Genomic DNA, 12,478 nt, shown 5'->3' on the forward strand with positions numbered 1-12,478 from the left:
AGAGATCATGAAGGGTAGGACCCGCATCTGATTGTCCATGGTTCCAGATGACAAGTACAACATTTTAAAAGCCCGAACCCGGCTTACTAAATGCTAAGTGAACTGTGGAGACAGACATGAAAAGATGCGGTCAAGACCAACCGAGACCAATTTAGTGGAGACTTGCAAATGCTTTCATGTTCATATGGAGTGAAATAGACAGTTGGTTATTGGTTGTTCTTGACACGAGGTCTTATCAAAACCTATGGCTATGGGTTATGAATGATCAATTTTAATACTGCTATTATAATATTGTTCTTTTTATATGTATTATTCCTGGTCGGATTTAGTGTCTGATTATACAATTCTCTTCCACCAGTGGACTTAATTTTACACGTTGTTTGCATGTCCTTTTCCTGTCATCATTTTGGGGAATAATTTGTTGGGCACCAAGTTATGCCCTAGTGTGTACATGACTGTGGACGCATTCAGACTCAAAAGTAGTTTGTCCACATTAAGTGTTTTTAATTTATGCCATAAAAACAGGCGTGCCATCCTCGATGTTATGTCCACTATACTGCACGCATCATTAATTTTAAAACATCTTCAGTGAGACGCTGAAGCTGGGCAACATTTTGTTTTTATGAGCTCTGAATTCTTTATGTAATAGCAATCATGCGGATTGGCAGGTTACATTCCCAGTCTTAACACTTTCATACTTTCTAAATTTAATGTCATGAATTTAATTGTACCTGAATGTTGGGTTTTTGTACTCAAACTAGAGCTGACCTGAGGAGGACAGGATATCCCCTTGGGCCTCAGGTCAGCGTTTCTTTCACTTGATATGAATACAAAACAAGTTCATTTACTCAAGGATCAGGTCCAAGCCCCTCTGGTTGTGGCAGCCAGCTTCACTTGTTACTGGGGGCATGGGTCGTATTTATTAGCTGCATAGTAATGCCATGCCATGACTAATAAATCTATTAGAGGTGTCATGAATGAGGCGAAGCAGGGTGAGCAACGGGGGGTGTTGCTGCATCACTCAGCAGGAAACAGTCCGTTGATTCGCAGGTACATTGTGAGATGCTTTTAATTTATGTGCCTGTGAATGTTAAATGTCTTCATCTCAGATTCATCAGCCCTCTGTTGATGAATTGTGATACTTCAGCGCAGTCTCTACCCTATGCTGCTCTCAGTTTGGCTCTAATAGAAACAGTGTGAAAGTTCCCTCCCACAGAAAATATGGGTCTTCAAATACAGCCTTGCATATGGCCCCATAATAAGTTATTTAATATATCTACTGTTACATCTAATGTAATGGGTGGTAGCAGCCTAGTGGGTAACACACTCGCCTATGAACCAGAAGACCCTGATTCAAATCCCACATACAGTCAGGTGCATAAATATTGGGACATCGACACAATGTTAACATTTTTGGCTCTATACACCACCACAATGGATATCAAATGAAACGAACAAGTGGGAGGCACATATGCAAACTGTTGTAATTCCTACACCGTTCACCTGATTTGGATGTAAATACCCTCAAATAAAAGCTGGTAGTCTGTTTCATTTGATATCCATTGTGGTGGTGTATAGAGCCAAAAATGTTAACATTGTGTCAATGTCCCAATATTTATGCACCTGACTGTATTGTGCCCTGAGCAAGTAACTTAACCTTGAGTTACAGGGGGACTGTCCCTGTAACTACTGATTGTAAGATGTGTCTTAAAAATGCAATGAATGTTATAAATGTAAATATAAGTGAACACTCGCGCCAACGGCTTCAGACCCATGTGGTACGGGCACCCAGTGGTGCCATCCACTCCGGACAGTCTGAATGGCTGCTTTCTCACCTTCAACGGCACCAGACAAGGGACTGTGGGGCAAGTGTCCTCGACAGTCCGGAAAACCCTTCGGGCATGTGGGGACCCTGCTGAACATCACAAAACAGGACAGGGGAGACATCCAGTAACAACGAAAGTGAACAGACACAAACTGGGCAGCTTTATACGATCATACACAGGTGAAAACAGTCAGGAAACATTAACACAAGACGAACATGAAACCCATTCCGGACCTGATCATGACAGTCAGTCATCTTAAAAATAGTGTAATTGCTCAGCTCCTACTGTACGCTGCAAAAACATCCCATGGGAAAAGTGCAAATTGAAAAGCCATGTCATTTATTGCCTTGAAGCCTGTGAAAGCTCATGAGCTTTGACTATGAATGGACGACTGGGCCATTCAGAGCTGATGGGTAGCACTGTGTTCCCATGTGCTGAATCTGCAGTCTGAGCACAGCACCAGATTTGGGTCGATTGCCATGTCTGTTTTAAGATCAGTCACATATAAGCTGCTTGAAAATGAGTGTTGCCAATACAAGGTGAGACACGCCTTGTTAAACAGAGATGCAGCTGAAAATAGATATTGTCCTTTAGTGTGTGTGTGTGTGTGTGTGTGTGGTTGAGCACAATGTGAATACAAGGCTGCTTTTCCCAGCTGTGCTTTTAAACAGGAGCAACAGTGAGTCTATACCTTTAAGAGCTCCCAGAGCTTCGTTATGGATTCCAGGCCACCGGCATCCCATAATTCTCGTGAACAGGAAAACAGAAATAGATCCGTCCCCCATCAGTGTGATAGATAGTTTTTTTCACAGTCTCTGGCAAAAAGAAAAGTACATTTGTGGGCTCCAGACCACCATGGTTTTACCAAGTGAAGGTGTTTACATGTTCTCCTTTCTCTTTCTCCCTCTAGAGTCTGGATGGTAACGTTGTGGTACGTAGCGATGCACGGGTCTCATCCTTAATCCTGAAATACGTCCAGTTCACCGACGCCGGACAGTACCTCTGCACCGCACGCAACTCTATCGGTCAGGACAGCAAGACCATGTACCTGGAAGTCCGCTGTAAGCAACTTTCTTTCTCCTTTTCTCGCTCTGTCTCTACAATATGATACAGGGATCAATGCAGTGAATGCTGCGTGTGTGCCACTCTTCAAAATTATTTCACTCAGAAAATGTGCACCGTGTTATAAGCAAACAGTTGAATACGGACTCTACCACGCTGTTTGGGTGAACCAATTTGATGTGAATCAAAATACAAAATGTATAAATACATTATAATTTTTCTTAGTCTAGCACCCAACAATCTCCGAGCATGCTCTTCACTGACAAGTCTAAGCCTTATCAGGGCTCTTAGTTTGTAAACTCGATATTCTATAGAAATTGAACGAGAATTGCTGGTGTCTTCCTATTGTAAGTCGCTTTGGATAAAAGCGTCTGCTAAATAAAGTAAAGTAAAGTAAAGTAAAGTAAAAGCCTCATAGAGCAAGCGGCTGCCCTTGCTTTTTTTTTTTTTTTTTTACCTTTTTTTTTCCTTTAAGACCTGGTCAAAAAAAGTAAAAAGTTAGAACTTCACCCGTGCTTCATTTGATTGAATCAAACATCAGATTACACTGTTCCAGGGACCAGGACACAGGTGAACACATTGTTTATCATTTATAATGTAATGTAGTTACAAATGAAGCACACTGGCTGAAAAATACTATAATCAGCCACTGTATCTGACCAGAGGAACATGCTGTTGACTGAGCCATGCATTTTGGACTGTATATAACAAAACTAAAAAATATAATATATCCTATAGCCATTGTTTTAGATAAGACCTCATGTCAATAACAACCAATAACCAACTGCCTATTTCACTCCATATGCATTTACATTTACAGCATTTATCAGACGCCCTTATCCAGAGCGACTTACAAATCAGTAGTTACAGGGACAGTCCCCCTGGAGCAACATAGGGTTAAGTGTCTTGCTCAGGGACACAATGGTAGTAAGTGGGATTTGAACCCGGGTCTTCTGGTTCATAGGCGAGTTTGCTACCCACTAGGCTATTACCACCCTATGAACATTGAACAAGTTTTTCTGCTGCTCCAGTTTAAGAGCCTATCACAGCGTTGTACAATATGGTATGTTCAACAGGTCCATAGGAGGAATTGGTTGTGCTCACAGCATCACACCTGACTGATCCTGATCATAAAGACCTTTCTTAGATGGGTTGCCAGACCAGTTTGGTATTTCTTCATTTTGGTGATAAGGTGAAAACTTTCAAGCGCCTTCAAAACGCACACTGTTGCTCTTACTTAATTGCTTTTAAATCAGTACGCCAGTCATTTACAGAGGGCCACACGCATGATTAGCATCAAAAAGATTTACACTAGAGCAAGGGTGGAATTGGGTTTTATCTCGTTTCACACTCTAATGTTCCCTGAACGTGGAGAAACATGGAATAAAATAAACATGGTGTATAGTGAAACCCTAATTGGATTAATTTCCCTGGTCCAAAAAAAAAAAAAAGCTCCTATTTGAGATAGCATCACAATGTGCGGTTGATAAAATCGTGTCGAATTGCAGTAAACCAGGGCCAGCTTGTAAGTAATCAGTTCTTTGTTTGAGAGCGTGGAGTGTTTCAGAGTCATTAGTAATTTTTTTTAAAGGTGCTTTTGTGCAGCGTAGATTAGATCACAGGCCATATATTATAACTGTTTGTGTGTATATAAAGGATGAAGCTGCAATGTGCTGCAGATACCGATAAGCAGGATTAAACATTAAACTTCTGCTAAACCACTGAAGTTTTTTCCAGCCATCTGCTGCAACCCACACCGGCCGCGGCTACATTAGCATACCACGCCAGTTGTAATTGTTTTTGCCATAACCACGATAAGAAATGAATTTACCACGGCGAGGCAGGCAACATTAAGTGAACTGAGATCCTTTGCCGGCTGCGGTCCTGAGAGGGTCTCCTAACCGGAGATAAGATTGGAGAGCCAGTGTGCCTTATCGGACGAGCACCGCAGGAGATCTGCTGACTCCTCTGTGTCTATCAGCCCCGCGCCGGCGTGTTAAATTACCTAGAATGTGCACCGGGGGTCTGGAAGTGTGCTCTCTGCTGTGCTCAAAGGGCATGAAGGAGAACCGATAGATGAAATTAGGGCTGGAACTGCTATTCAATCGGGAGGGTAAACTCTTTCTTTTAGAAAGTGCTGCAATGTTAGTATTGGTGCTCTATCACAATGTTTACTCTGGCTCGACTTGAAACTCTATTATTACAGGGCACAGTGACATTGTACACTGTCTGTGAAAGCTTATCCTTTTTTAATTGTTGACCATGGAGTAATGGTGTACATTAGAGAGTGTAAAACATATTCTTTTTTTTTTGGTCATCGTGGCTCCTGTGTGTGTGTGTATGTAGACGCTCCGAAAATCCAGGGCTCCGTGGCGGTGTACACATGGGAGGGCAATGCAGCCAACATCAGCTGTGAGGTCCTGGCCCACCCAGGGGCGTCGGTGGTCTGGTTCCGTGATGGTCAGCAGCTGCCGAGCGGCAACAGCTCTAACGTGAAGATCTACAACACTCCTGCTGTCAGCTTCCTGGAGGTATTTTGCAACCATGTGATCCTTTAATGAATTATTATAGTTATTTGTGTAACTAGCATGTGGACTAGCACTTTAGAGCATTATTCAGATATACCAAAATCTGGAATTATTGTTTTGTAGTTTGCACCTGGTTCTGTCATACTGTAAACTGTCATATCTAATCAAATTTCTCATACAGTGCAGCAATGGCTGTATATTAGGGAGGTCATGAAATATTCAATCAATTGATTTGCGCACTATTTAATCAGTATATCTTAATATGTGTGTTAAGATTAGACATGGAAAGGGCTAATGTAGTGTGTCATTTAAAATCTCTAAAGCTTTGTAGAACTTGATTTCACATCCACTGTAGTGCAGCTCCAGTAAACAGTGCTTCCTGATACTACGCTGAATACCAAAAGTATTCACAATGCAAAGGTTTTGATATTTATACTTATTTATAACCCTACTACATACATACATATTTTTTAAATCTCAGGCAGGCATCACATTTGCTTAATGACTCTGCAGCACATGTGTTCTGCTTATTGACCCAAGCAGCAAGTTGGTACTGATGTACATTTTGCACTTTTTTAAAGTCAGATGTGTGACTCACAGGGTGCAATGCAGCAGCGGCATCAAGGTCAGAGGTGCCGAATAAAATCCGACACAGAGTGAGATGTGTGGAAGATGGCCTTAGTGGTGTCTGTGCCTCTTGCTCGTCCCTTCTTTTCATCTCTCTCGCTCACTGTGTCTTTCTGTATATAGATCTGGCTTTTTCTCTGTCCCCCTCATGCTGTTCTCTCTGATCTAAAGAGCTCTGCGGCTGTTAGTGTTTCCCAGGAGGCTGAGGCTAATGGTAGCATGGTGGCATCTATCTTTATATCTGTCTTTGCCCCCCTCTCCCTTGCTTGCGAACTCTTCTCTCTGTCACTCAATAACTATTGAGCGAGATCAGGGCCAACTGGGAGGCATAAAGGGCTGGCGAGAAAAAAAAAAAGATGTATTAAAAAAAAAAAAAAAAAAGTCCAAAAACAGGAATGTGTGACGGCCTGTCTCTCCACAGGTCCTTCCCGAATCACAGAGCGACTTCGGCAGCTACAACTGCACAGCCGCCAACAGCATCGGCTCCGAGTCCAAAGAATTCCTGCTGATCCAAGCAGGTGAGTGACCACGGGACAAGAAAAGAGGCTGACAGCAGCACGCTGCTCGGGGCAGGTTTGACAGCGGAGGCCGCTTTTTCAGCAGTCACAGTGTGGTACACCGTACCAGATGGAAAAATGCAAAATACTAGGCCAAATAAAATATATTTCTACACATACTTCCCCCAGTGGACTGAATTAATTCTTGTTTCAGATTCAAGTAGTCCCAATCAAATTAAATCAGTAATGTGCTATAAATAAGCGAACAAAGCTCTGTAACCATAACAACAAAAGAACAAGGTATATGAGTGATAATCCAAAGAGGCCAGGAAGCACCTGTTTTTTTATCCTCAACAACCAACAAACATTGTAGGTTTATCAGCTCATAAGGAGATTGTAACTACATTAGATACATGCTAGTGTGAATATTTCCATACAAGACTTTTCAGATTAGTATCAGATTTCAGTCATTCCCCACTGATAGGTAACGAATGAGAGAAAACTTCACAATGTGTGGAACACAATCAGTGACCATTTTATAAACCACATTCACAACGTTGTATTGAGCTAAACGTAAAGCCTGTCTCTTCAGGTTATGTGTTTTTTGCCAAACTGATCAAGAGTGCCGAATTATCAACATTTGTTTGAAAATAAGTTATATTATGTTTTATAATGAATGATATTAACTTATTTTGGGGTATTTCTTCCCACTAAGGGGTCCCTTATTATGAAGTGAATTACTATGCTCAAAATGTTGGTCAATTGTTTAAAATGACAGTTTGCTCATCACTGAACAAAAAGTAGGAATTTAAAAATAGTAGGAATTTGGGTCCTTAGAAATACATCAGGCAAAAAAAGCTAATTTGGGCAAAAACCTTTGATATATTTTGACCTTCTTTTGTACGCAATTCACTTTATTTACCTCCTTCATAACAGGATTTTAACAGACACTTAAATATACAAGCATCATTTTTAGGAAGTGAAATTAATTTGATGCTGCGAAAGTATATTCCTGAACCCACGGCAGCTTCCTCTCCCTGTTTGCGTACATATTAGAAAACAAGAGCGACCCAGTCTCCTACTGCCATATACCACAATAAGTAGTGTACGCACATTAACTTACCGCATCCCATGCTTCAGGTGGGGCTGCGTCCTTACGTTTTTTTAAATTAAGCCCTGTCCTGTGTTCTCTGATGACAGCCTTCACGTTGTGAGCAGTGTGGCTGTAATTTCCGACTCGACAGCTCAGTCATTAACTGCCAAGGCAGTGCTTGCTTTTAGTGCCCCATAAAAAGTATCGAGCGTCAGAAAGTGTACACGCCGTCGGGACGGTGATTGAGCTCCTCCGCCGCTGTCAGAGTCACAACAACGCCCTTGTTTCACACTCTGAACTTTTAATGCGATGCTCGCTGTTGGATTTGTGAGATCAGCATTTTAGAATCTCCCCCCTGAGGGGGGAGCTCGACAGCGTCAAGGTTTTCCTTTGTTTATTGCGCCTTCCAACCAAACTTCATTTTTTGTATTGCGGAAGCAGTCGGGAGTCTTCACACTTCGCTGTGTTACACCCTGTACAGTAGAGCTTGTTTTGCGGTGTTTTTACAGAGGTTTTATTTCTGGGCGATGTGCTGTGTCAGGGTAAAGTGTTAGTTGTAAGTCGTATTCTGCCTGTGCTCCAGTTTCCTCTATGCTGGCTTAATTATTTCCATCCATGCTGCAATTTCATCTCTTAGTAATGATGTAAAGCTTTAACCTGGAGTGTATCATAATGTGCGTATGCTTTATACTTGCTATGTGTAATTACTTTCCCTCCGGCACAAATTGAGACTTTGCTGGATGATGGTTGTCAGCACTGTTGACATTTGATGCTCATTGACTTTGCGTGAGGCCATGGTTGCGTCTGTGGATGACTCTCTTGCGCCCTTGTCTGCTTCAGATGTGCCCTCAATGCCCTCCATTGAGCGGGTGGAGCCCTACTCCAGCACGGCCCTGGTGGAATTTGATGAGCCTGATTCCAGCGGGGGAGTGCCCATCCTCAAGTATAAGGCTGAGTGGCGCGCCATGGGCCAAGAGTGGAACACCAGAGAGTACGATGCAGAGGACGGTGAGTCTATCACGTGGCACAGTAGTAGGTATGAAAAAGCCATAATTTGGCCCCAACCATGGTTTTAAAACAAAAAGGTACTCAAGTGTCATCATTTTTATTAAATGACCCCGGGCCGTCACAGATTGCTGGAAAGCATGGAGTGAAGCTGTGCGTCTGTGTGATAGATCATGGGGCACATATAAATTCACACCCATTTAACTGAATGTTGCACTATACTTCAAAACCAAGCACTCACATTTCTTTTAAGAATTTCTAACCATGTGAATCGCTGTCTATAGATAGTTCAAAGGGTTCAACTTGGAACCACTTTGGGACAAATTGTTAACACATTTACTTTATTAACGCTATTAACATGTCCATCATGTTTGTGTTTTTTTTTTTTTTTGCCTATGTGTGCTAAATAAATGTCACAATCAAGAAATAATAAACCTGAAGTCATCCTGTAACATCATCATAATGCACCAGTTTACTGTTTATGTGCAATATTTTTTAACTGCCACTAAGAGCATAGCTGATTTTTATATACGTGACATATTGCTGGTCGTGAGTTTAAATCCAGAATGAGTATGAAAAAACCCTGAGATGAGCATAAAAAACAAATATCTCAGAATTTATTGGAATCACAGAATGAATAACCAGCAGTTGTAGGCACATTCTTACTTCAGCCATAGATTGAATCACATGAATTGAAACCAAAGAAAGTGAGATAAAGTGGGATAGAAAAAAGAAAAATGGCCAGAGGGGTAGAACAAGACATTTTCAGCCAGGCCTTGGGCATTGAGAGCAGTGCTGCAATTTATCTCTGGAACAGCGAACTCTGCTGACCGATGCAGACACAGTGATGCTGTAGTTCCCATTACTGGCATCCACTTCTCCAATTTTTTACTGTTCCCAACTTTATTAAAACACTGTAGTCAGAGTTTGGAGATTCAGGGATGTGCCAGTTCTCCCAGCAAGCTTTGTTTAAAAATTGTTATTTAGCTTGAGATAAAGCCATCATGGGTGGTCTATTAAATCCAGGAGCTGAGTATTGGATTTCGGTGGCTGCTGCGACTCAGATAGAGGACCCAGTCAATGAAATGAGTGAAACATAAGCTGGACAATTTCAAAGTGTTGACAAACATTCAGCATTTTTCAGCATTCAGGAAGGGATTCATTTTTTATTTGAAAACCCATTGGCAAGGGCGAACAGCCGATGCACAGCAAATACAAAAATAGCACACAGAGTGGAGGGTGGGGAGTGGGTTCAGTCATATGTTAAGTAACAGTGCTTGGAGGACTTGTCATGGTGTGTGTGTGTGTGGGGGTGGGTGTACACCCCCTTGTCTGGCACTAGAGAGGTGTCAGTTGGCACTGCTATGGCTATGGGCTCCGTCATCTTGTCAAACCTGTTTTAAACATGTGCGCACAAACACACACACCTCAGAAATCAACTCTCAGCTTCTGTTATATTATATTCAATATAAAGACATAATACACACACACACACACCTGTTGTATAAAAAACATACACACTCTGCACTAAATACACTCAATTTATATTTTGTTATGTTGCATTTTGTTATGTTGCATTAACCACCCAATTCAAATCAGTTAAAAATAAAGAATACGCAAACAGACATACATAGTCTCTTGCAATCATCTGTCCAACCAAACACTCCAAACATTGCTGGTGTGAATTGGAAAGTCTCACTTTTCCCCATAGAAAAGGTCCAGAGAATTACACAGCCCGTCCTCTGACCCTCTCTGACTCTCTCCTCCAGGCCTCAACATGATCACCATCGTCGGCCTGAAGCCAGAGACCACGTACGAGGTCAGGATGTCTGCCATCAATGGGAAAGGCGAGGGCGAGAGTTCTGCACCCGAAAACTTTAAGACCGCGCCTGTCCGTAAGTCCTCGGCTCCTCTGAACTCCATGCTGTTTTCATGCCCTCCTTACCTCCTCCGTGTCCTTCTCCACCCCAGCAGCACCTGTCTTTCCCCCTCCCTGCTAACAACACCTCACCTCTTCCAGTTTCCCAGCACAGCAGGGTGCACACCACGGAAGACACCTCAGTGGCAGCTCTTTCCATTTCAGTGAATTTGGTGTGTGTGTGTGTGTCTGTGTGTCTGTGTGTGCATACTTGCACTTCTGGAAATGGGCATCAATAGGTGATGACACCTCTTCTCCCAAATCCAGCAGCCTCTGACCTTGTCACTCTGACCATTTTACTCCTTTGCTCTCTTTCTCTATTTATGTGTGTGTGTGTGTGTGTGTGTGTGTGTGTGTGTGTGTGTGTGTGTGGTTGTGTGCGTGTTTCAGTTTTAGTGCCACACATTTTGTCTCAGCTTTAAATGTGTGGGAGAAAGGGGCCATTGGTGCCCCCAGCTTTACCCCTATCTTCACCCTCACCTGCTTTTCCATGCAAGAAATCAGATTAGAGCTGCACTCCCTTGTCCATCAGCTCTCTCCATCTCAGCAGCTATCACCAGGGGCATTCTTGGGGATTTTGACTTTATTTAAGCCAGCTGGGGCATGGTTGGTTTGGCTCGGAGTGAAGGGTGTTTTTAAGACTGTGTTATAAGAGTTCAGGATGTGTGACAGGATGCTTCCCACTAGGTGGAGGAATTAATTTAGCTTGATTGCTACCTTTTGTCCAGGTATTTACAGAAATTGTAATTTTTTTGAAAACTCTGCTGGTGCATGAGTGTATTTTTTCTTTGCCTTAGCGTCATTGCCAGCAGAGATTAAAAATGTTGGAACATTTTCATGATTCAGCTGAGCAGCGGCAGCATTTGGTTAAGTTACACCCGGGAATAAACATCTCCCCAAAACAGTGGTTTGTCTCTCTTTCGACCCTTTATTAAAAGATTCTTTCTGGAGATATTATTGAGCTGACTCATCACTGCAGATCTCTTTCTGGGGGAAAAAAAATAAATCTGCCTGCATTGCTCTGCATATCTCCATGAATTCTGCTCTTAAAATCATATTAATAATAACAATAATAATAAAAAACTGACATAGCAGCAGTTCAAAACATAGCAATGGAATACTGAGGTAGTCAGCAGTAACGGTCTTATTTTGTCCAAGTTTCCCTGATCTACTTTCCGATTTGAACTTCTGTTAAGCTATTAGTTGGATGCTTAAGTGGTGGTGTGGAGGTTTCTGGCAGCACTTAGCGCCAGGGCCAGGTGGGTCTACGAATTCCGATCCGGCTTGCTAAATCACTCGCATTTGCCTTTCCACGCTTTGTGCTTCCAGCGCCACCAGCATTCCCCTCCTTTTGTCAGACTATGTATTTTTTAAATAAATAAAAGAGAGAGCAAAGTGGGTGATTCAGTCTTTCCATTTCAGCGCTTTAATGAAGCTTTGAGAGCCGTTTTTAACCAAGCACTGCCATGTGCATTTTTCTGCATGCTGAAATGCTGTTGAAGTCGACACCCAGAGCCAAAAAAAACATGCATATATCTGAAGCAGGAACGGCAGAGTCATCCACCACCATCTTCTAGTGCATTTTTTTTGTGTGTGTGTTTTCATGTTCTGTTCTTCACATTTGTTCTCTATCTTTTTTTTTCTTTCTCTCCTGTCTTCATGTTTCTCATCATATTTTTGTTCCGTTGGACCTCTCAGGCTATACTTTCACAAGTAAGTGCTCCATCTCCCTGATCTTTGTGTTTCTTTTCTGTTGGACTTGTTTTATTCTCATGCCATCCAGTTATTCCACGTCTTCTCAATAGGAAAAGAGGGTGAAAAAAAGGTATTAGCCAAGGGTAGAGAAGCTTAAATTGGAAAATTTGAATGAAGACTTAAAAGTATTCTCATTCTACCACAGTCTCATGGCACAGGAAAATTGG

At 42.1% G+C, this 12,478-nt stretch overlaps 1 protein-coding gene across 18 annotated transcripts in view; it reads left to right on the top strand.

The window, feature by feature from the left end:
- ncam1a (neural cell adhesion molecule 1a) overlaps positions 1-12,478 on the top strand; it is a 178,397-nt gene that overhangs the window by 132,877 nt on the left and 33,042 nt on the right. For 10 of the 18 annotated variants that reach the window (XM_028984165.1, XM_028984167.1, XM_028984172.1 and 7 more), the window contains 5 exons: positions 2,737-2,887; positions 5,235-5,419; positions 6,465-6,561; positions 8,474-8,641; positions 10,408-10,533. In XM_028984165.1, coding sequence (XP_028839998.1) covers positions 2,737-2,887; positions 5,235-5,419; positions 6,465-6,561; positions 8,474-8,641; positions 10,408-10,533 — 727 coding nt within the window. Of the gene's footprint in view, positions 1-2,736; positions 2,888-5,234; positions 5,420-6,464; positions 6,562-8,473; positions 8,642-10,407; positions 10,534-12,254; positions 12,270-12,478 lie in introns of all 18 variants that reach the window. The other 8 variants (XM_028984166.1, XM_028984163.1, XM_028984176.1 and 5 more) reach the window with 1 other exon arrangement.

The sequence above is a fragment of the Denticeps clupeoides genome, chromosome 6 (assembly GCF_900700375.1).
Source record: "Denticeps clupeoides chromosome 6, fDenClu1.1, whole genome shotgun sequence".
Classification (NCBI taxonomy): domain Eukaryota; kingdom Metazoa; phylum Chordata; class Actinopteri; order Clupeiformes; family Denticipitidae; genus Denticeps; species Denticeps clupeoides.